This window comes from Sander lucioperca, chromosome 2, assembly GCF_008315115.2.
Source record: "Sander lucioperca isolate FBNREF2018 chromosome 2, SLUC_FBN_1.2, whole genome shotgun sequence".
Lineage (NCBI taxonomy): Eukaryota > Metazoa > Chordata > Actinopteri > Perciformes > Percidae > Sander > Sander lucioperca.
The window spans coordinates 39,788,526-39,812,197 of record NC_050174.1 but is presented as its reverse complement, the minus strand read 5'-3'; the positions used below and the strand labels follow the sequence as shown (position 1 = coordinate 39,812,197).

Sequence of the window (23,672 nt, the reverse complement as noted above, 5' to 3'; positions counted from 1 at the left end):
ATGTTTCGTAATGACAAAAGGAGAATTTGCATTCACATTGAAGGAACAACTTCAGATTTATTCACAGAGCAAAGCTTAACTGTTTGTGACTTGACATTTAATTATATAAAAAAAGATTTTGCACAGTGTGTGAAAGAGCAAATGCAGCATTTGCACTCATGTAGCCATTACAAACAAACAACTGAAAATTAAAAACATAAATCTGTCAAAGAGAATATTTTGAGGAGGACTTTCTGGCCTCAACAAACAAGCCACCATGTTGGAGGAATGACAATAAAATGGTTATGATTTGGAAAATATACAAATGCAGTTTTATATAAGGTAAAAATGTTTGACATGATGAAATTGTGTTCATTATTTGGGATGCATTACACTGCTCCCATTCGAATCAACCAATGCTGATTACAGATCATTAGATACAAATAGTAATACATAAAATAAAACCATACTTGGTTCTAAATGCAGCTTAGGTCTGGAAGCTGATGTTAATTCATCAACAGAATAAAAACATGACAAGCAAAACTAGAAAAAAATCCAAAAATATGGCTTGTCCAACCAATCATAAACAAGCTTTTTACCTGCACACATTCAGAGCCAGCTGAGTATTTTTATGTCTTTAAAATAATTTGACAGTTTTTTGTTGTCACTCTTTCAACTCTCTGTGTTCTTTAGTCAATTTTTCGATATATGTAACCCTTCTCCATCACCTGACAGGTTTCCATTAAAGTGCAGATTTGAGTCAGTATCAGACACACAGGTGTACATAATAGCACAGCACATCATCATTACAGCCAAGAAAGTGGATTCAGTACTATTTTACAGAAACAACAGTGACCCTTTCTGGAGAAATGTACTACACCTGATTTCACAAACCTCTTCATAAAAACAAACAAAACAAAATAAATTGACTTCTTTCTAATGTCAGTATTGTATAACAACATTGGGTTAACATTACATTTTAAAGAAAGAGTTTTCCAGAAAACAAAAAATCATCACTGAAACTAAAATCAACAACAGCCATGCACAATCTGGCCTTTTTATACTGTTAAACAACAGTTGTGGGGGTCATTTAAATAAACATACTATCCCATCATATTAAAGATAACCGTAGAGAAAAAAAACATTGAGACATAACTGAAAAGGTGAAATTACATTCCACAGATTAGTACAAACAAGTATCTGAATCCAAATATTTTAAAACAGTGCAATTTGCATTTGTATGGCCATACCCGTTCAGTAAAATGCTTGAAGTACAAACACTACACTGACTACACCTGTTAGCTCGTTGGCTAACACGTAAACTGCAACATTTATATTGGCGCAAAAGTCTGAAAGGAGACGAACATGAGAAAGCAAAACATTTTCTTGTCGTACACAAAGTATCTTAAATACTACCTCATGTGTGAATTTCTGTAACATGTCCGAACATGCTTCGCAAATTTTCTCTGGGTAAATAGAGGTGAAATGAATAATAAATAAAGGCTGAATTGAAACCAAACCAGTTGGACGGACTGTTCAGCTTACACCTTTACTTGGCATAAAAAACTGAACTATTATTAAAACCTGTTCTTTTCTGTTCTTTTCTAATGGAAGTGTATAATCAGCTAGCTAGCATATATGACTTCAAGCCAATCACTGAAAACATTTCTCATTTTTTACCTTTTGCTACTTCCGGACATCTGAGCTTTAAAATCAAAGTGAAACCTTATTGTGGGTCACAGCATAAGTATATTCTTCGAGTTTAAAAACAAAACTAATGAATGGATAGGCTTCGGCTGTCAGTAACCTGCTGTCACTACTCTGTCTCCATACTTCGCCTTCAACTTGTGACGTCGCGTCTAATCGACCAGAGAACAATCTTCTTCATTTGATTTTCAATTCAGTCTATTATAGTAACTCTTTCAGAGACCAAGCATTTTAGCAACAATGCCTCACTTCTCGGGCAGTTACCTTGATTTTCTGTGGCCGCTTCCCTTCAAGCTTGCTAGGTGACCAAAGCGTTGAATGGCACTCTTGTCTCGTCATCTCCCTCCTCTACAATTACCCTGTGGTCAGGCCTATCAGGACAGAAAACTAGCCGTAGCAATGCTAGCCCAACACGCACCAACAGCCTCAACACGAGGAAAGCAAAAGGCACCGTAATCTCCATCAGGTGGAAAATTGAGGAGCTAAATTTACTCAAAATACAAGTTAGGAAAAACGTCCCTAGAGCTACGCAGGGGTACAGAGACAGCTTAGCTAGCATAAATATGTGCTCGCGTCCACCATATCGCACATAAGGGTGCAGGGATTCCTGTTCATTGTAAAGAGCGACAACCCAAATAGCGAGCTGAAATATACCAGCGAAGAAAATTATCACACAGCTGATCTGAATGGCTTCAAGTTCGTTGCGAGAGTTGTGTGGGAATTCGTGTGTTAGCTGGTAGGCTAAAGGCAAACCTCCGACAAACGCCAGTGAGAAGGTGTTCAGCAGGCCCATAAAGCGCGTTGTCTTGGTGACATGGAGGAAGAGCGAGTGGTGCACAAACCAGAGAAGGCCGACGGTGGCGAAGGAACCAAAGTAGGCGAGATACTCTGGGCCGTAGACCTGCAGAGCTGCTATCAGGCTCCCGCCAAACTGCTTCTGCACAACAGTCGGGTCTGGAACGTTGTCCTCGCTAACAAGAAGGAACCAGAGACGATAAACGTTAAGAGGCTTTCTTAGCACTATTTTCTCACACTATTAATCACACTCGATCCATAATGGTTTAATGCTACTGGCAATTAAGCAAAATCTTCTACAAACATCCTGTAGTCAGTCATATTTGTACAAAACTAATCAGGTATGTTTAGTGTTGGATCTGACCATTTCTAGGCAACTTTGAAAATATCACTGAGAAATGGGGCACTTAATGCAGGTATAACTGGTGCATAGATACAGTAAATCAAACATGCATAAGATTCTCTTTTTGGAGCAACACTATGGTTTCATTAAATTTGATAACGGTTTCTCCTGATGCATAGCTTATTGTTTTTATCACAATCTGAACTCTTTTCTATACACAATACTGTATATGCATTTATTATATTTATATGCATTTGTTCTATGTCTACCCACTAAAGGAAAACAAGTCAAACGCACCATATGTCCAGGATGAGAAGCGTTGCTACGATGGCATAAACTCCGTCGCTGAAAGCCTCCACTCGGTCCTTGCTGAGGGGCTCGTTAGGCAGGTAGGTGTAAAACAACATGGAGTCTGGAGTCTCCTCCACCTGACCTGAAATGGATAAGATTTGGTTTATGTTTTAAAAATGTGATGCACATGACACGGGCCATTCTGGAATAAATCTACATCAACACGCAAAGTATACCTGGCCAGAGGTGAGCACATATTTAATATGTTTCTCCTACATGTCAATGTAAAATCTAGTGCTTACCAATTGCTTTGTTGCGACACCACTTCAAAGAACGGGAGATGTACGGCAGGAAGATGACGATTGCCAACAGCACGTAAGACTGAAAGACAAAATGAAAACATTACTGCAAGAAAGAGATTTATATTATTGTAAATTGAATGTCTTTGTGTTTTAGACTGCTGGTTGAACAGAACAAAGGTTTGAAGACGCTACCTTGGGCTCCAGGGAATAGTGATGCATTTTTCACAATTTTCTGACATTCATAGATTTAATGATTAAGGCAAGACACTACAAGTGAATGGGGTAAACATTTTAACTAATACATATTACCATGAAACTTCCCCAGTTGGTGACTTACATTAAGACAATTATTTTTTTGTATTACACATTTTCAGACATTTTTTATGTTTAAATATGCAAATTAGGCATTATAATTATCTAATTTAAGCCAGTTCTGTGACATATTTGTGTGGCCAGCGTGTTTACACACTGCCATGACACAGAGCTGGATTTAAATCAGCAAAATGTATCAGGTAAATGGGAACAATGGATAAAGCCAGGATCAAAATTCAATTTCAATCAAAAACAAAAGTTAATTTTGGATATCTTTTTGTTTGCCTCCACAAATTACTGTCAACAGCCAAACAAAATCCATTTTTGAAAAGGTCAAAGGTCAAGGACAAAAAGTCATTCAATCAGTATATTAATCTATAATAATAAAGCCCTACAACATATTACAAGATGAATTCATCCCTCACGACAGACCATCTCTAAACCTTTAATCATCTACTGATGTTAACATGTTACAGTGTTTCCTTTAGGATTTTTTTAGCAGTGGGGGCAGGTCTGTCTGAACACGCCGTCGCCAAATTTCTTACATATGAAACGGAACTGACACTTCGCTGCAACATCAACTAATATATTTATTCACCTCTATTCACACACAATGAGGCATATTGTTTGTGATTGAACTGTATTTTTGAGGAACTATAGGGTACTTTAGCCTCGTGAGACCGTCCTGATCTCGAGAGCTCCAGTTTTCCACTCGCAGATCAGTCTGGCATCTTGAGACAGAGAAAATTTGGAGCCGTTCGCCAAACGACCGACCAATCTGCGTTGGTTTTGAGGCGGGTTTAGGTGTGACGCAACGAGAAGCGACTGTTCAGTCTAAACAACATGGCGGCTTCCACGGATGAGATGAGCGTAGCTATCGCGCAAGTTTGATCCGAATTAGAAAGTATTCCTTCATTGAAAGAAGAGCAAAAAACGGCACTGGAGGCTTTTCTCGGAGGAAAAGATGTTTTTGCTCTTCTCCCAACTTGTTTCGGCATGAGTTTGATATATCATTGATCTGATTGGTTGATTTGGCCCATCTATCACCAACATAGGTGGTGATAGACAGATGGTTTATCCAATCAGCTAACCAGTATTTTCGCCCCTTCCCAAAAGTTCTCCAACGGAAAGTTCCCAGATGGATATGCCGAGCAAATCCATCTGGCGGAGTCAAGTTAAGGGTACTTAACATCTACAACGGGTCTACACTTAGAACGGACCCACCGCAGTGATGTTTTAGTGGAGCTGTTCGTTCAATAGACGACTCGGAAGAAAGCGAACGTTTTGACAATAAACTACATGAACACAACAGTATGTGGAGTTAAACTGGACGGGCCCAATAACCTCTAAATAGTTCTACTTGTTGAATTGCAATGTGGTGCATTATGTTGGCAGGATCATTTAAAAGGCAACCAACTACATTTTTTGTACAGCCCTATTTCTGATACCGTGGTGGCAGAATTTTTCCCATGGTGGGCCGCCACTACAAAATCAACATAGAGGAAACACTGTGTTAAATGGAGCATATTTAAACAGTTAAAGAAAAGAAGGAATGGAGGCAGGAAAACCTACCAGCTGGAAGAAGATGAAGGAGAAGATGCTGGCGAAAAAGCACATGATGGGAACCCGCATGATGACTTTGAGGATGTGGTGTTTGTAGTAGGTTTGGTTCTCGGAGATCTGGATCTGCTCGTTAAGCAGGAAGGGACGGCTGAAGGCGTATAACACAATCACCGACTAGGGAAACAAGGCATGTAGGATTATGACGCATGTGATTACACAGAATTTCAGTAGCTCCACTAGAAAGAAAGAAAGCAACAATAATGCAGCAAACATCTCCATCTGTAGATACAGGTACTTAAGTGTCACTAAAGACATCCATATTTAACTTAGATTTCAGTTTGCTTCTGTTAATCAAGAACAAAAGAAAGTTTCGAGAACAGAATTATTTGATGTTTGGGAAGATGTACTGATTAATTTCAAGATGACTGTAGAAAAACACTTAAATTGGCTCACCTGAATGACGCCCATCACCATCACACAACCACAAAAGAGTAAAATGCCGAGGATGTGCTCAGGGAAAGTCGCCATCAGAGAGAACTGCAAAGATGAGAGAGCTTGAATGCCATCGGCCAACTTAATATGTATTTGTGCAAACTGTGTGATTAATTCAACTGCCATTTAGCCGCTGCAGTGACTTTTACTCACTGTGTATGGTAGAAAGGTTATCAGCATCATGCAGGCCTGAAATAGAACCGAAAGCAGAACTTCACACAAAGGACACATGATGCTCAAAACAAGTTTCATTTGCAAGTAAAATAATTTAAAGGTGCAGTAGGTAAGACTTCTAAAATTAACTTTCTGTCATATTTGCTGAAACTGCCCCTATGTTCCAGTAGAACTATATGAAGCAGGTCATTTAAAAAAAATCTGGCTCCTCTGGCACCACCAGATCAATCACGGCTCATGCATACACATTCATTCTCCCTTGTGGGGGGAGGGGCTTAGGAAGCCGTTTGGGCTTTAGCAGAAAGGGGGGGAGGGACTGAGAAGTTGTCGATGTTCAAATTCTTTGGCTAAGTCCTGGATCACAATCCTACCTACAGCACCTTTAAGTAACCACACTGAAAATGTGTCTCTCTTTCCTCTTAGCAGGGGAATTGGCAAGATTATTACTATTTTATTGAGTATTAATTATGACATATTTGTTTAGGAAATCTGTTAACAACAAGCAGATTTATGTGACACATATTGTACGTCTGAGTTCAAGTGCAGGTGTCAGAAATCCAACCTTAAATCTTTCTTTAATTGGATTTTAAACTAAATGGACAATCAACGTTTACAAATAAGCTAATTAAATTGTAAATCAAAGAGATGATAAAGGACAAGAAAGTAACTTTACAGGGACATAGTGTCCAGCTATGTTTATTAAAAGTGATGCTATATAAATTAACGCCTTAACATTGTTCTGTGCTCCATACAGTATGTAGACATGAAATATAACCAACTAGTGATGCATGGCGTATAACTTAAAAGAAGAATATAAAATTGACATTTTTAATTTAGAATTTAATTCTATGAGAATTACAGTCCTGTTTTCTTTGCAAACGTGTGGGCCTGTAAAGCCCTTTGAGATGACATACTGTGATTCAAGTTCATGTTTTTTTTTTTTAATACAACAAGGGTCGATATCGGGAAAGCGTTTCAGAGATGGAGAGAAAAGTTTGCTCATAGGTTAACCCTCTGCTAACCGTAACCGAGAGCTTTAGCCACAGCCGTGAGCCTTTGGCTACGGTTAGCAGAAGGCTAACCTATGAGCAAACTTTTCTCTCCATCTCTTAAATGCTTACTGACACGTTTCATTGTATTTATTGTCAGACTCCCTTTTAGAGAAGTCCGTCCTTATTTTTTTGGGACGCTTTGCAGTGTAGGCAGTTGTTGCCAGTGCTGGAATAACAACTTTTGTATTGGATTTGTAGGATGTGCAGAAGTCTACTTGAATTACAATATGCTGAAAGATTATTAAGGACTTTTTGCCTGATGACGCTAAAACAACTACCTTCCCCAGCTTTAATTTTCCTTAATATAATATTCAAGATACTCCAAATTATTATTACTTGAAGATAGACTTCAATTAAATGAAATTAATTAAAATTGATTAAACACAGTGATCTCACTGATCCTGTACTTACGAGGTTCAGCAGTGCAAGGCAATCATCAATGCGTACAATTACTTGAAATAACCTGTGAAATTCAACACAAAGAATGAGCAAATGATATTATATATATATATATATATATATATATATATATATATATATAATTATAAACCTTCAAAACTGCTGTTCTACTACTACTTATAATAATAACCCACCTGATATGCGCAGCCCATGCAACAGTCACAATAAGGAATGTCATTAAGTAAACAGCTATCTTTGTTGTCAGCAGAAGCTGAACACTCTCCCTCAACTCCTGCAAGACAGACAAACAGATTTATAACATGTGGCTTATCTTAAAATCCTATCAGCACATTTCTACATTATTACTTAAAAGATTTGTAGAACTGCATCACCACTCTGGAACTAAATAGTCATTGTTCTACAGCTGTTTTTAGGAAGAAAATAACATTACACATCTATTACTTTTGTCAAACATTACCTCATTATTTTCCATCTTTGTATGGGCAACAGGTAATATCTGTGAATAAAGGAAGCCGCATTAGCAGAAATATCAAATGTTCAGAGAAAGACACGTTACTAAACATCTGTAGAGACAATCTGATTTGACCGGTTCTCTGTATGTTAAGGGCCCTAATATGAATATTATCATGGCTGATTTAAACCATATATTTATACCTTAAATTAGAAAATTTCTGTCACTGGTCAAAAGTACATTATCAGGTTGTGGCAAACTACTTTACACACAGTAAACTAACTCACCACTGCAGGTGAATTATATGGAAGGATTGGACAGTCCTCAGCATACCTGTGTTTTATGCTGTCCACAGGTCACAGGAGACGTTAGTTTTAAAGGTTCCTCAGACTGACTTGAAAACAGCTTAACTAACTTAATCTGCGGGGCACTCCATGCCATAATCACTTTATGGCTGGAAAAGTGAGCATGTATATTAGCCCTATGGCTCCATAAAATGTCAAACTCACATATTTGTACCAAACCTCTCTCAAATTTTACTCCAATTCTAAACTTTTACAGATCTGGAAATTACCTAATCCATGTTTCATATTGTGAACCCTGTTTGTCTGATCACGTGTGCTCAGTTTGGAAGAAGCATTCAGATAATTGGATTTAAAGATCCCATGGCATGAAAATTTCACTTTATGAGGTTTTTTAACATTAATATGAGTTCCCCTAGCCTGTCTATGGTCCCCCAGTGGCTAGAAATGGAAATAGCGATAGATGTAAACCAAGCTCTGGGTATCCTGCTCTGCCTTTGAGAAAATGAAAGCTCAGATGGGCCGATCTGGAATCTGCCCCCTTATGACGTCATAAGGAGGAAGGTTACCTCCCCTTTTTCTGCTTTGCCCGCCCAGAGAATTTGGCCCACCCATGAGAAAGAGAGAGACAACCAAGGGGGTAAGCCTCTCCTCGGACTGCGAACCTCCTATGGCGCCATTTTAATGCTACAAAGCGATCACCCCCCCGTTAGCATTCCATTGACTGCCATTCATTTTGGCGTCACTTTGACAGCGAATAACTTTACATCTGAAGCTTTTAAAGACTCTATTTGTCCATTGTTTATTTCTAAAGAAACACGACAATGTATAAAAGGCTCCATTACCTTGTACCTCACGTTATGGCTCCGTACCAGACGTTTTTGTAAAAATAGGCTAACGATTGTGTCATAACCACGCGACTTACTGTCGCATAGTAGAGGAATTACCGTATAGTACAGGAGAAGCGCGCAGGCAGTTTCGTCTCACATTAGCTGTTTAAGTGTAATTACTAATGTTAACTAGCATTTTAGTTAGCAATAATTAGCATGTGCCTATGTTATCTCCTTACATATACCTACGCTCTCCGTCTCTGCAAGATTGGGAATGACTGAGATTTCTCTTGGCACAGCTACCAGAAGACTTACAACTTTCAGACAGGTTGCTCACGTCACATTTACGTCGTCTCTCTCAGTTGGAGGCTGCGCAGTAACGCTCAGCGCTCACCGGAAAAGTGCTTCTAATGGCCTTCACTGGTCTCCGTCCAGAGCAACGGGATCTATTGGTCCATTCTTATATACAGTCTATGGAGACAACATGGCTTGAAAACAAGAAGCATGGCAGTTGGTCAAGGCCACACCCCCAGCCTCCACCTTGCCCCCCCTCTCTCCTCCTCAATAGCATTTAAAGCTACAGACACAGAAATGGCACATCCTAAGTAAAGCTCATTGTGGGACTGGCTCTAGTGGCTGTAATTCTGCACCAAGGCTGAATTTCGGGAAAGAGACTTCAGATACAGTATTAGGGGACCACTAAGGCCTATATAAAAGAGACTTCAGATACAGTATTAGAGGACCACTAGCTATAAAAAGGACTCATACGTATAGGGACACTAAGGCCTATATAAAAGAGACTTCAGATACAGTATTAGAGGACCACTAAGGCCTATATAAAAGAGACTTCAGATACAGTATTAGAGGACCACTAAGGCCTATATAAAAGAGACTTCAGATACAGTATTAGAGGACCACTAAGGCCTATATAAAAGCATCCAAAAAGCAGCATGTCATAGGACCTTTAAGTACAAGTAGCAGTTACCACACCATAAATAAACTGCATTACATAAAAGTAGAAGTCCTGCATTCCAAATTCTACTCAAGCAAAAGAATGAAAGTATTATCAGGGACATGTGTTTAAAGTAAAAGTACTCATTATGAAGACAAAATGGCTGGATTACCACTGCATTAGTATGTACAGTAAGCACATCTACTTCTGTGTTGTATTTGATAAGTTTATCTCACGTTTATTAAGGTAGGCTAAACCTGCAAGAGGACACATTATGTAATACTAACTACAGCTGTCAAATAAATAGTAGTGTAGTGGTGTAGAAGTGTCATTGCTCCTCTGAAATGTAGTTGAACAGAAGTAGTAAAATGAATGTTTCACCTGCTTGTGTATGACCCAAGCCTAAACTCAGGGAATAATCATAACAATGTGATTGTGTATTGATCCCTGCCAACTGCTCCCATCACCACCCTGAAGCCCGAACCCTCTGGTTATTTCAGTCTTACCATGACGGTGGCGATAATGGAGATGAGAGCATCACTGTAGGCCAGCAGTCTGTGGGAGGACTGGGTGCCGCTGTGGCCCTCTCTGTCGGACGGAGTGACGCTCTCCAAGAACGAGGAGGAAGCTGCGTGGCTCCTCGTGCATTTCTTCTCCATCTCCTCCTCGACGTGGTGCTCTATGATTTCGCTGCCGTCGTTTTCCCCCATCGCGGAGGAGCTAAAGGATCGCAGAGGACGCAGCAGGGACCATGGACCCGGTGGACGGTAACTTACTGTTTGCAAACAACCGACAGCTGACTGAGGGCGGGGAAACCGGAAGCTGCTGCCCGGTTGTTTTCCTGTTGTCAGCAAAGATCGTTGATTACGGAAGAGTACTCACTCGGTAGTTAAAAACCAAAAACGGATTCAGGTTTTTCTCTGTGGATATATTTATCCATATTTATATTTTATTTTGGCTGGTGTAATTTTGGTTTCAAATTGTACTTTGATGTCTCACATTGTATGTCTGTCCCATCACCAAATGAGAACGTTATTAGGTTAGTTTATCTATATCGATGCCATATAACATTTTCATATAATAGAGGAACACATTCGTGGTTTATGGTGATACTGCCAAAGTTTAATTTCCCAAAGAACAGACTTTTCATTCTGTGCTGACTGAGCGTAGATAGACTTATTAAAGTGAACTGTGATACCTGGACCCTGCCACTGGGAGGCAGTAGTGGTGTTTTTGCTGTGAATTTATGCCATGTTCATATTAGACTTTTTAGTCTCGTTTTAAAATGGTGTTTTTACTTTGTGTTTGAATCGACTTGCTCGCAATGGAAAGTTCCCAAAGTGTGGGAACGCAACAATAAGCATGCCCAATATACAGTCTATAGCCCAAATACGTTGACTTAGTTTATGTAAGGTATACTACTATGTTGCTTTGCTAGCGTCTTTGAGAAACCAATCTAACGTTACTAACAGCGACATCTCACCGCCGGCTGGATTAACTGCTACTTCGGCTGGTGTCATTTTCTTTAGTCTGTGGCCCAATGTATGCTTCCCGTGTGTTATTATTCGGAGGGGTTGGTCAAGAAGGCTTTCAGAATCTCAACAGCAAACATGAAAGTAGCACTGGGAATTGAGCAGTATAACGTTGAGGAGAATAGGTATGTGCCCAGTCAGAAATTTGTGAAAGAACGCATTGCACATGCACCTGTCCAGAGTACGTTAGCTGTTGCCCCAGTATTTCTTTCCACCTTGAAACGTCATGTCCCTCCCTACTAACGTCGTCTCGCTTTGCCAGACCCTCCGGCCTGACAGAACAAAGTCAACAGCACTTCGTTTTACTTTGATGTCAGCTACTAAATTGAATGTAATGACACACTCAGATCGGCTTCCAAATTGAAAAAGTTTTATGAAATGTGGAGTGGAGTGAGAGTCCCTTATTTCGACTACAGTGATGTGGATGGTCTACTCTACCAAATGCCGATTAGACATGTGAAGCACTCCTCTGCCTCTAGAGGGAGACATCATACTGTATCTGGCACAAAAAAAGCTCTTTTCTCAACCCTCCCTCCTATAACAGTGAATTGCAGAACAATCATTAAAAACAAAAGGTAAAACACCTGTATTAACTAAAATAAGTATGTTGGTAACATACCTATTTGTCCCTTTACATTCTCTGTTCCTATATTGTACTGTTTTAGCTTGGACAACCTTGGCAATCTGAATGTTTTCTTTCTTTTTAGGGGTAATATTCCTTTGACACTGACATGTTTATTGGCAGGCAGTAAGGGATAAGGTTTTTGAATTTACCCTTTAATACCTAACCAAGCTCTTCCGCTTTGCTTCATTCCCTTCTTGTGTTGACTCTGCAGCTGGCTCTGTCAGCCTCAGGAGGCCCCCAGTAGAGCTGTGAGCTGGAGTTCAGGGACAGAGGGGCAAAGCCTGGGGTGATCAGGGGCCTTGAGTCTGGCTCCAGGCCGGTGTTTCTCAACCAGTCTTATTTGACCCAGGTTCGGCCAGTGCAGCCAGTGCCTTAGGCCACACCGTAGGCTGTCTCTTCTAATTATGTCTCTGCATCCTGGGGTCCTCCTCCCTGAACCCTGCTCATGCATATTACTAACACATCTCTCCACTGATGCACCAGGTTAATCATGTAGCCATTTTAAAAGGGAAAAAAGTAAGTTTTTAGCAGCAAAACGTGACCGTAGTACAGCTGCAGGGGGTTGATCATTGCTAATGCTTGAGCTTAGTAGGCATTAACGACCACTGTACACAGAAGCATGAACACCCAGTGTTTCCCGTACATGAAAAAAATCCATGCAGAAAAATCCAAGTGAACCAAAATGCATCACTACCATGCAAGAACGTTCTGTGACAGAAACCTTATAAGCTGCTACAGTTTGCATGATCTTGTCGCATCGGAGATTGCAAAGTTCACCTGACTACAGGAGCTGTTTAGCTCAAACTCATGCAACGTGGTATCATGACTTCACGTAAACTACACTCCGACTTTCTTAAGCCAAGTGGCGTGTTATCTGTACGCATTTTGAGCTATCCGCGTGTATGTCTACGCTGTATACAGCGGGCTAAACATACACGCCACTTGGCGCGTTGTCGCCGCCTTGCCGTGTTATCGCAAGAACATGTTATCGCGAGAACAACGTGTTATCGCGAGAAGAAAGCTACGGTTGGGTTTAGGAAAAGAAAAACGGAGTTGGCTTTAGGAAAAGAAGAAAGCGAAGGTTGAGTTTAGGAAAAAAAGAATGGGGTTGGGTTTAGGAAAAGAACAACGGGGTTGGCTTTAAGGAAACGCCACACGTGGGACACGATCCCCACTCTCCTGGGTGAAAGTCCTGTGTTCTCGCCCTTTTCATACTACTCACTACGGCGTAAATTCACACGCAATCGCAAGGTAATGTAAGTCAATGGAGGCCAAACGGCGTTGATAAACACGCTAAAATGTGAGTATGCGTCTTGATAACACGCCAATAATGGCATACGAATTGGCATGTCATACATACGCCATTTCATGAGATCAGTCTGTCAAACTAGTAGTTGGGTCTGATCAAGGTTGGATCACGTTCTCACCACAAAAAAAAACGTACCGACGCATAACAGATTTTGTTTGTAATCTGACTGAAACCATCTTGAGGAGTTGGTCTAAGTCTGGTTGATTTGGTCCGCACCCGAATGCGATTGCTGTGTTCACATCTGTCCGAACAAACCGCACCAAGGGGGTATACGCTCCAGGGTTCGATTCAACTGAACTAAACAAGGCAGGTGTGAAAACGCTCTGAGAATAGGGCAGGGCAATATGGCCTAAAAGTAAAATCTCCTACAAAATACAAAGGAATTATTCAAAAACCATTTGTTTTTATTTTATCAATGACTACGTTTACATGCACATAATATTCCAGGTTTTGCCCTTATTCCAAAAAAGACGATATTCCGACTAAGCTGTTTACATGGCTAATGAAAGTGAATATTCCACTAATATTCCCGTTTACATGTATCCGTGTTTTTTTTTCAAAGTTTACCAGCGGTGGTGGACTTGTTGGACCGTGCGAACACAGCGTCCCTCCTTCATTCCTTCAACCACCTTTAGAAAAGGTCGGTATTGCGATGTGTGCAAATATCCAAAAACCTGTTGATATCCTGTTGTATATAGAGCTGACCATAAACCTGCGGTAAAACCCCAGAATGAGACGCATATTCCGAAATGCTCTGTATACATGTCCAAAGACTGTCTCTAAAACTTGAATAATACCGGAATATCCCACGTCTTAATCGGAAAATGCTATATTCGGAAAAAGGCCTTATTCGGAATATGCTTCTGAATATTGTCATATTCTAAATAACAGTGGAATATTGGTGTGCATGTAAGCATACTCACTGTTACCTCCCAAAAATATCAGACACCACCACTACCCTGGGAAAAGTAGTAGAAGGTATCTCCTGGCCTACTGCCCTTTCCTCAGTTTTTGACATCACATCAAAAGCTATTTCCCTGGAGAGACACGCAGGTGGAAGCCCATCTGTTGAGGACTCATCTCTGTGATAGCACATCACTCTTCGTTTCTCATTTCCCCCTCCTCATTCCATCCTCCTGACCTCTTTCCCTCATTTCCTCTCCTCCTTGAGCCATCCCCATCTGAATGTTCACATCCCATTATTGAGACATTACTGAGTCTGGGATATTGTATGCAGACTGTTGACTGCCACCCCCTCCCACAACCCAACCTTCCCTTCCCCAGACATGATCCCTGATGCCTTAATCAGTTTTGACAGGAGACGTGGCTGCCATCACAACCCCTGCTGTCTGGGTTTGCAGCTCTCACCTCAACTTAATAAACTCTGTCAGATGTAACAGGCCTGCTGAGGGTGGCACCTTCCTTCAAAAACCCTGTTTTGACCACAGTTCATTACATAGACAAGGTTAAAAACACTGGGTTAGTGTAGGCCATGTAAACACTGATGTGGATACATTTGAAAATGTCGGGTTTTGAGTCAAACACACATCCACACTAAATTTTTTAGGGTATTTTCTAAGATACTGTAGTCCATGTTTAAACTCTGAAACAATATCCAACATCTATTCTGTACTTACTGATCCTGTTTAGGGTCGCGGGAAGCAATAGCCTATCCCACCATGTATTGGGTGATAGAAGAGATACACACTGGACAGGGTGCCAGTCTATTACAAACACATTTTTACAGACACGACAGGAAACGCTCCTATGGGTCTTATTAGAGGGTAGGAATATGGTTTGGAGGACTTGTTGTAAAGGATATGTTGGAGTACTGTTGTAACCACAAAACAGACACACCATCTCAACTTTCAAAGGTCAGGTTGAGGAGTGTGAGGGCTTCAGGTGGTTTTCTGTGGCAACAGTTCTGCTGTGGGGTGACGAGATGAGAGGTGACACATACTAATACGGATATATTACTCAGGGTCCTGTCATCGTTAGCGCCATTAGTGACTGAAGTGATGATGAACTGAGGTGTTACTTTGGAAATTAAAGCAGCTTTTCACTTTGGTGCCACAATTTGACTTTCTAACACTTTTAGAGCGGTTCAGAGGAAGTCATAAACTGCCTTAAGGGTCTGTTTTTATCACCTGCACTCAGACCTTTTTCTCTCCCAAATCTGTGTTGGCAATTGCAAAACAGCAAAATAACTTATTCAAATATACTGTATATAGACTAGACTTTGTTTAAATGGGAAAAAAAAATTACGAGCCCTCGGAGCAGCATTTTAATGCGGCTGTACATTTAATTTATTGAAAATGTAATCATTGTATTATGCAGATATAACTAATACTAAGGTATTGTTTCTTCCTAAATGACACAATTGACTTAAGTCTGTCTAAATTGCTGCTCTGTATTTCTGTCCAGTCGCTTCTCATTTATGTTCTGGTCATGTGTTGGTGCCTAGCAGTGGTCTGACTGGAAAAAGCTTTTATTCCCTGTTATGTCACTTGTTAAGATTAAATGTCAGAGCTCTTGAGGTGTGATTATAAATTCCTGCCATTCATCAGAGACTCTGAAAGTGAGAAACAAAATGGAAGACATTATCACAGAAAGAATAATGACCAGTTCTTACATCATCAGAACGGCCCAAATGAGGAGTTTTCTTCCGAAGGCCTTATTATCCATTTTGGGAGAAAATGCTCCATACATCAAAAAACTCAACAGGTTTTAGTAAGATATTGTAGGAGAATTAGGCAAGGTGAAGGCCGATCACAATGCAGATATTCATTATTTTATATATTCATTTATTTATCTTTGATTATTTTAATTTCAAATTATTCTGCAAAAGTAATATTAAAGAACACACTAGATAGCATGTTCTTTTAATAGCTGCTGACCATTTTCCAGGGCATAAAATAAATGTTTTCTAATATGTCTTTTTACATTGCTGAGCCATTGACTTCCTTTCATTTCACTACTGTATTGGATATAAAAGTCCACAGTTCCCTGCTCGTCCTGCAGCTAAAAAGACATTTTGAAAGAGTGGAAGGCTCGGTCCTGCTGCCGCAGCCGTCCAACCTTTATTTACAATCTGCTGAGTTTACAGTTCGTGCTGCACCGGCCCAGCGCAGCGGATATTATTGATGTGTCTATTTGCAAAACGGGAGCGGATTGGCGGTGGAGGTCAATTCCATTACACCTGGCCTGTGTAGTGTCAACATGCCTCAGCCTGAGGCAGACGCTCTGAGAGATTGTTTGGAGTTGAGATGAGAAAGGCTTGCTCTTTTGATCAGAACTCACTGGGCTGCAGAGAGATTGAGCTCATCACTTTGACCTGCATCCAGCTTCTTGGAAGAGTGAGCACGGCTCAGATATTAGGTTGGACTTCATTGACACTTGTGCTTGTAAAGCATGCTCTTTTGTCATCACCACATTCACAGGCTGCTTCTTTGGTGTAGAAACACCAATGCACTGCAAAGCTACCTCAGGTTAAACTTTGTTCAGGCACCTCTTTTTTGGGACCACCTTAATGTCAATGCAGTGGTCACATTAAAGTTAAGGATGACTTACTCCGGATAACCCACAGAACCCACTGAGCAGTTTTAATAGGGACTACTTTCTAATGAAGATATACTTTCCAACAGGTGCAGTCTTACACATTTTTTTTGATGGCCTCAATTATTTGTCTTGAATTAATCAACACAAATTTAAGCTTATAACAGGGTTCATATGTTTTGAAAAAACCTGGAAAAGTTATGGAATTTAAAAAATGCAAATTCCAGGCCTGGAAAGGTTTTGGAAACATAAAAAGACCCAGAAAGTTTTGGAAAAGTAATGGAATTTTTTTTTAACACAGCATAATAATAGTCGTCCTAACCTCAACGTTCTATTCGGGGCGCGATATTACGAATCCCACTATGAACCACATAAATTGACATTCATTTTATTGTTAAACCTCTGAGGTTAAACTTTAACACAGATTTTTATTCTTATTGTAGAATGTCGACTGACATTTTCGGGAATACATAGTCATGGAAATTTGCCGAAAAGTCATGAAAAAGTCATGGAAAAGTATTGATTAAAATGCGTATGAACCCTGTTATAACCAGATAATTGTCTGTGCGTGACAGGGATGCACCGAATCCAGGATTCGGATTCGGCCGAATGTTGGGCTTTTTGACGGGGTTCGTTTTCTGCCAAACCGTAGAATTTCTTTCCACCGAACCCTACGCTTGCACTACGCGCGGTACACTGGCCGACGTAATGACGAGGTAAGGTAAGATAAGGTTGTCAAAAGTAGCGATAACATGTTTAAAATGATCATTAATTATACATTTGATACTAGTATCTAAGTTTAAAATTCTGGTATTGTCACAACCTTAGTGCATGTACGGTCAATACTGACGGCTGATTTGTTTTAGCAAAACCTGGTCCTCCCAACAGAGAAACAAGAATGCAATGTCAGATTAAAGATAATGTTGTATTGAAATGGCCATTATACCTGAATAGCAGGCTATAAAAGTCATGCTTTAGCTCTAAATGAATTCACTGAAGTGTTTTTCTCTATTTTGAGCTTCAAGAGTTTCAATTGAATAGTCTGATAACCAGGAAGTTACATTTTGGTTTATTATCTAATCAAACGGTTTATGCATGTCATATCTAACGGTGCAATAGAATGCACAAATGTTGCATAAATGTTTTACATTTGAAATGGTCTAATCTCTTTCTCTTTTCTGTAGAATAAAATCATTCAATTGGACTTCAGCTCATCTAAGCCCAGACACATCTGGACCCAGTCTGTGTTTCAGAGTTACCCAGAAGGCCTGCCGTGTTTTTTTGGCTGGTCAGAAGGAAATAGAGGAGGTAATGAGCCTTTACTTCAAACCCTATTACCCAGGAGTCTTTGTTGAGACCCAGCCCAACCATGCTTGGCTGCCGTACAGTTTGGTCAAACGGAGAATGATATATATATATATATATATATATATTTTTTTTTTTTCCCTCTTTCCTCTCTTACTCTTTGGCTGGTTAAAACAACTCCTCTGAGAAGATGGAAGTAATTAATTTGGCAAGAAAATGAACTTAATGAGATAAAATTTTCAGAATCCTGAAGAAACTTTTATGACCTGTGTAGGGCAGATTTAATTACTTTAGTCTTTGATGTGTAAGTAAATGAGAACAAAATATGCCCACAAATGGCATATTGATTGGAGAGGGTAGTGCGTACAGTATCTGTGTACGCATTCGTAGAAATATTTTCTGTTTTTTATTTTTGGTCTCTTGCCTGAAGATCCAGTACAAGTTTTGTTGCGTCACTGCTACTATTTCCTGTTGTCAAGTGCCAGTACACTGGCTTACTGGCTGTTTCTGTGATTGGAGCTAAAGCTTTGTGTGCCCTAGATAGTCTATGTTTATCCTGAGGTACTTGCTGCAGAAGTCCCTCTTCATACATTTATTCTGAATTAATGCTGCACTCACACTTGAGTATTAGACAGTCACACTAACCTTTGGTAATCTAATTTTAGTTTGGATGAGTTTGTTTTACATCTAGTATTAAGTTCCTCCATATTTTGAGATCATTCTACAAAATTCTACAAACCCTCTTAAGCAGCCATATGTAATGGCCAAAAAGAAGAATCTTAGTTACATACAATATGGTAGGATATGGTTGGTGTATTCAGGGTGTGATTTTCCGGGGGGGAGAAATGTACCCCCCCCCCCTCAAAGTGATCAATGCTACTTCACCAATAGACCATATATTAAATACCTAAAATAGAAATATTTTAAACAGCAGTGGCTGTTGTATTTAGCTGCTACAGAGCTCCGGGACGCCGACTACCAGCGGCAGTTGCTTAGCCGCCAATAGGTGACTGAGGGCCGGCTACAGGCACCGCCAGATAACGGTGCTTTTAGGTGCCATGGTGTGGAGTTTAGCCAAAAAAATTGAGCGTCATACAGCGATGACAGTTAAGTTTAGGCACCAAAACGACTAGTTAAGTTTAGGAAAAAGATCGTGGTTTGGATTAAAACGCTCCCGCGGACTTTTATATTGACACCACGTTGTGCTATTTCATTTTGAAATTATTTTCCATTGGATATTGAAGTTCATAAATAGGTGTTTTGGCATGGCTAACCGAGTGGCACTATATCCAATATGGTATTGAAAGGGGGATTTCATTCTTATATCTTTTGTTTTGTTGTGCATGATCAAAACTTATAACATATCTGCTGTCCAGTAGAAAACTAACTGGCTTGTGTCTTTAACAAAGAGTTCAAAGAGCTTGTTATTCTTGGGGCCGGACAAAAGTGAGATTCAAATCAAGCCAAGTGTATATATACCAGAATCAAAAGTTTGTCTCATAGTGGTTTAGAATCGGTGAAACATACAACATTGCTCAACCCATAGACTCTTGTTTTTGGTTACACAAGCACCACTCACAAAAAAACATTTGTAGAAACAAAAATGTAGTAGAAACCCACTTTACTGGGTTTCTACTACATTTTTGTAGTAGAAGTAAAGTAGAAAAACAGGATTAGAGAACAGTGGCGGAATGTAACTAAGTACATTCACTCAGGTGCTGTACTTAAGTACACATTTGAGATACTTGTACTTTACTTGAGTCTTCTTTTCATGCTACTTCCTACTTCTACTCTACTATATTTCAGAGGGAAATATTGTACTTTTAACTTCACTACATTAATCTGACAGTTTAACTAGTTACTTTACAAATTAAGACAAAACACATGTAGTTTATAAAATACGATGTTTGATTATAAGTTAAACTACCCAACAATAACGGCCTACAAGTCCAGCTGAAATGATTAGACCATTAAACACTTAGTTGAGAGAAGAACTATTTGGATCGTTTCCAGTTTCTAAAATGTGAGTATTTTTTGCATTGCGTACTTTGAATACTTTAAGTACATTTTCCTGATGATACTTACATACTTTTACTTAAGTAACACTTTCAATGCAACACTTTTACTGACCTTTTTTACTTTTTACAGTATGGTATTAGTACTTTTACTTAAGTAAAGGATCTGAATACTTCTTCCACCACTGTTAGAGAATAACAGAATTGCGGTATAAAACTGAAAATGATGCTATATGAAGCAGTGACTATGTCCTTCCTGACTATCCTGCCCACCTGTATACAACAACTACTACTCCACAGTATCATCACTAGCATTACTATATAATAGGATTTCACCCAACAATGTCAAGAAGTGCAACAGACCAACAAAAGTAGAACATCCCGTGCAGAATTCACAACATCTATAGGCTCTATAGATATAGACTATTCTTTTGTGTTATCTCATAGATGCTTGTGAGTTAAAGGCAGCTTGACCTGCACACTCCACACACAAGGTCACACCATTTCTATCTTTAGCACAACCATAAAGACATTAGCGATGCTCCAATGCCATTGTTTCTCTCACCAGCGCGAACTGAGCTTTATTACTCATCGAGGGGATGAAATGATTGTGCCCATAGGCTGTGAAAGCTTATCGGTAATATTGTGTGTGAGTGCAGCATGTACTTATGTGTGAGCCACATTTATGGTGGTCAGTCAATCATTGATGAACAGTTCGGTTAATCTTTATTGTCAGACTCAAAGCCCATTTAAACACAACACAAACAATGTACAATAAATACATTAAAATTAAATTGTGAGATTAAACTGATTAGTGACACTGTGTGACATTAGTGAAGTGCCCATAATCCCAATAATAACACATGGATTTCAGGAGTCATCAAGTCAGGTTTACTTCCGGAAAAGTCTTTCTGAAGTTGTACATATACATCAGTATAGCAAGTTTAAAAAAACAGGATTATGTAAAATCATGTTACAGCTTCTGTCTTAACAAAAAAAAATTCATACTGCAACCAATCAACACTGCTGCAAATCTGCTTTGTACAACAAAATTAACCTTTTATGGAAGTCAAGAAAGGACTGACCAAGAATGAGAGTAATTATTTAAGGGATAATGTAGAGCGAGCCCTTCAGTAGAAAGCTCTGGTTCCAAAAAGTGATTTTCCCCATTCAATATCTCCATTGACGTTTCATTAAATGCTTGTATAAAGAGTTTTAAGCCTGGAACCAAGCCAACCAGCTACGATATGAATCGTGACCATAAAACATTTGATTCGGCGCAAAAGAACATTTCGGAAACGGCCTAAAAGGCAAAGGTACAAGACTGTGTACATAAACGATCATAGACTTCAATGGTAGCAGCTCGCTATAGCCGTTCACGGGTTCACGGGTTCACGGGTTCACGGGTGCTGTAAACATTTCCATGGTAACAGCGAGCTCCACCAATCAGAGATGTCGCTGTTGTGCTTAGGATTGTGTAGTGTAGTTCTTCTCCATGACATTCTGTATAAAACATGTATTTCTTATAACAAGGTTGATATCATACAGACTTGTGGCTTCTACAGAGGCATAAACCTTCGTTTCACAATCTCGTGGTAAGTCTACCTTGTATGATTTACATTACATTACATGTCATTTAGCTGACGCTTGGCACTTAACCCCAACTAGGGGTTAAGTGCCTACTTAACCCCAACTAGGGGTTAAGTGCCTTGCTCAGGGGCACATTGGTTGATGTATTGCAGTGGGAATCGAACCCGGTCTCCCACACCAAAGGCATGTGGCATATCCACTGCGCCATCACCACCCGCTAAAATGTCAATATAGTATGTTGAGAAAAGTTGTAAGATATCATGGTACATATAGTAGCATCTCGGGATTCATTGTGTTGCTTTGACATCAGTCGGAGGAGCCTGGAATCAATCCACCAACCTTGAAGTTATGGGGTAACCTTTCTACCTCCAGACCACAAACCGCCATTTAGACATAATGGCTAAAAATCAAAATCCTTATGGAGAAAATGAATGGGACTTTTACTTCCGGAACAACACTGTTGAGCTCTATAGCAGACTGCAGAATGTGGTGATTGACCAATCAGAATCAAGTATTCCACCAAGCCTTGTAATAAGCAAACATTCTAGATTCAAGTGAAGACACAGAAATGTGTATCCTTGACGTCAAACAAATTTTGAGGGTTTTTTTGTATTTTAACCCAGCATGGTTTACATCCATATTTGCAGTCTTCTTCTTCACCGCCTATATTATCTTTCAGTGTTATGGGTGCCTGCACAAAATAAACAAAACGGAGACCCACTCATAGAAAATTAGCTCCATAGTGCTCGTTGAGGTCAAAGCTTCACATGAAACCTTAAATGTGCTATCATCAGATGTAAAACATACTGTACATTACTGGTTTGTATTATCAAGTTCTGTAGTTTTCTATTTACTTGTTACCTTTCCTCCCCTTTTTTCCCCCTCTCCTTTTCCTTCCCCGTTTCCTCTTCTCTCCCAGAAGTGGGTCACCATTACATTGACTCCACTTTTACTCCACTCCTTTTACTCTCTGATGGATAAGATGTGATCATCCGGAGGGTGAGGGTCAGCCGGTGAACAGGCTGTGGAAAGGGCAGCGACAGTAGGGTAAGACAGGATCAGCACAGAGGATGTTATCATTAAAGAGCATCAGGGGAAGGCTTTAAGTATCGCACAGAGTGACTGTCTGCCTACATCTGATATCTGAGTTCAGATACGTTTACTGCTGCGAATGTGTCGCTTGGTGTGGAGAGAGAGGCAGGAACTTGTCAATTTCAGTCTGGGTCTTGAGGTCTTCTTCATTTCAGTAGTCATGGCTTCCATTTTGGACTTATAAACTGCCTGTGTAGCTTTTAGGTAGATTGTAAGCAGTACTCAATAATTGACTCTTGAGTCTTAAACTTGTCCCATTCTCTGACACTGACATGAAGCCTGTTTCAAAGTGAGGCCCCCTATAGGAAATATAGTTTATGAGTCAAGCTGCTTGCTGATTTATTATCAACAGGAATATATTGAGATAACAGTGGGAGTTAATTGGCTTGTTTTCAAAGTAGACCTGACAAAGCAGATAAAAGTAATGAGAGAATTGATAGATAAGGCCGGGCATTCGCTGCAGATACTGAGATGAGTGGTGTGTGCAGAACGCACAATCCTGTAAAAGCCTATATTCAATCATCATCAATGGAAACAAATTACACCATGTGGAGACAATCAGCATCATTATCATCAATTTTAGACAATATTATTTTTTGAATCATATGTCAATATGCTGCAGTTGCCTGCATGTCACACAACTAAATAACTACTCTAGTGTTTGTTGGTTTATTTAGTTAATAC

The 23,672-nt window shown here is 39.7% G+C and overlaps 1 protein-coding gene across 1 annotated transcript; it reads right to left on the bottom strand.

Annotated features, from left to right (window-relative positions):
- Positions 1–37: 37 nt before the first annotated feature.
- On the bottom strand, positions 38–10,808 carry tmem175 (transmembrane protein 175). Its single transcript, XM_031305196.2, has 10 exons — positions 10,472–10,808; positions 7,888–7,926; positions 7,604–7,701; positions 7,422–7,473; positions 5,938–5,973; positions 5,746–5,829; positions 5,302–5,466; positions 3,418–3,496; positions 3,122–3,257; positions 38–2,657 (listed from the first exon to the last, which is right to left on the bottom strand). Exons 1-10 carry the CDS (start codon positions 10,673–10,675, stop codon positions 1,985–1,987), a joined length of 1,566 nt encoding a protein of 521 aa, XP_031161056.2. The 5' UTR covers positions 10,676–10,808; the 3' UTR covers positions 38–1,984.
- Between the last annotated feature and the right edge of the window lie 12,864 nt (positions 10,809–23,672).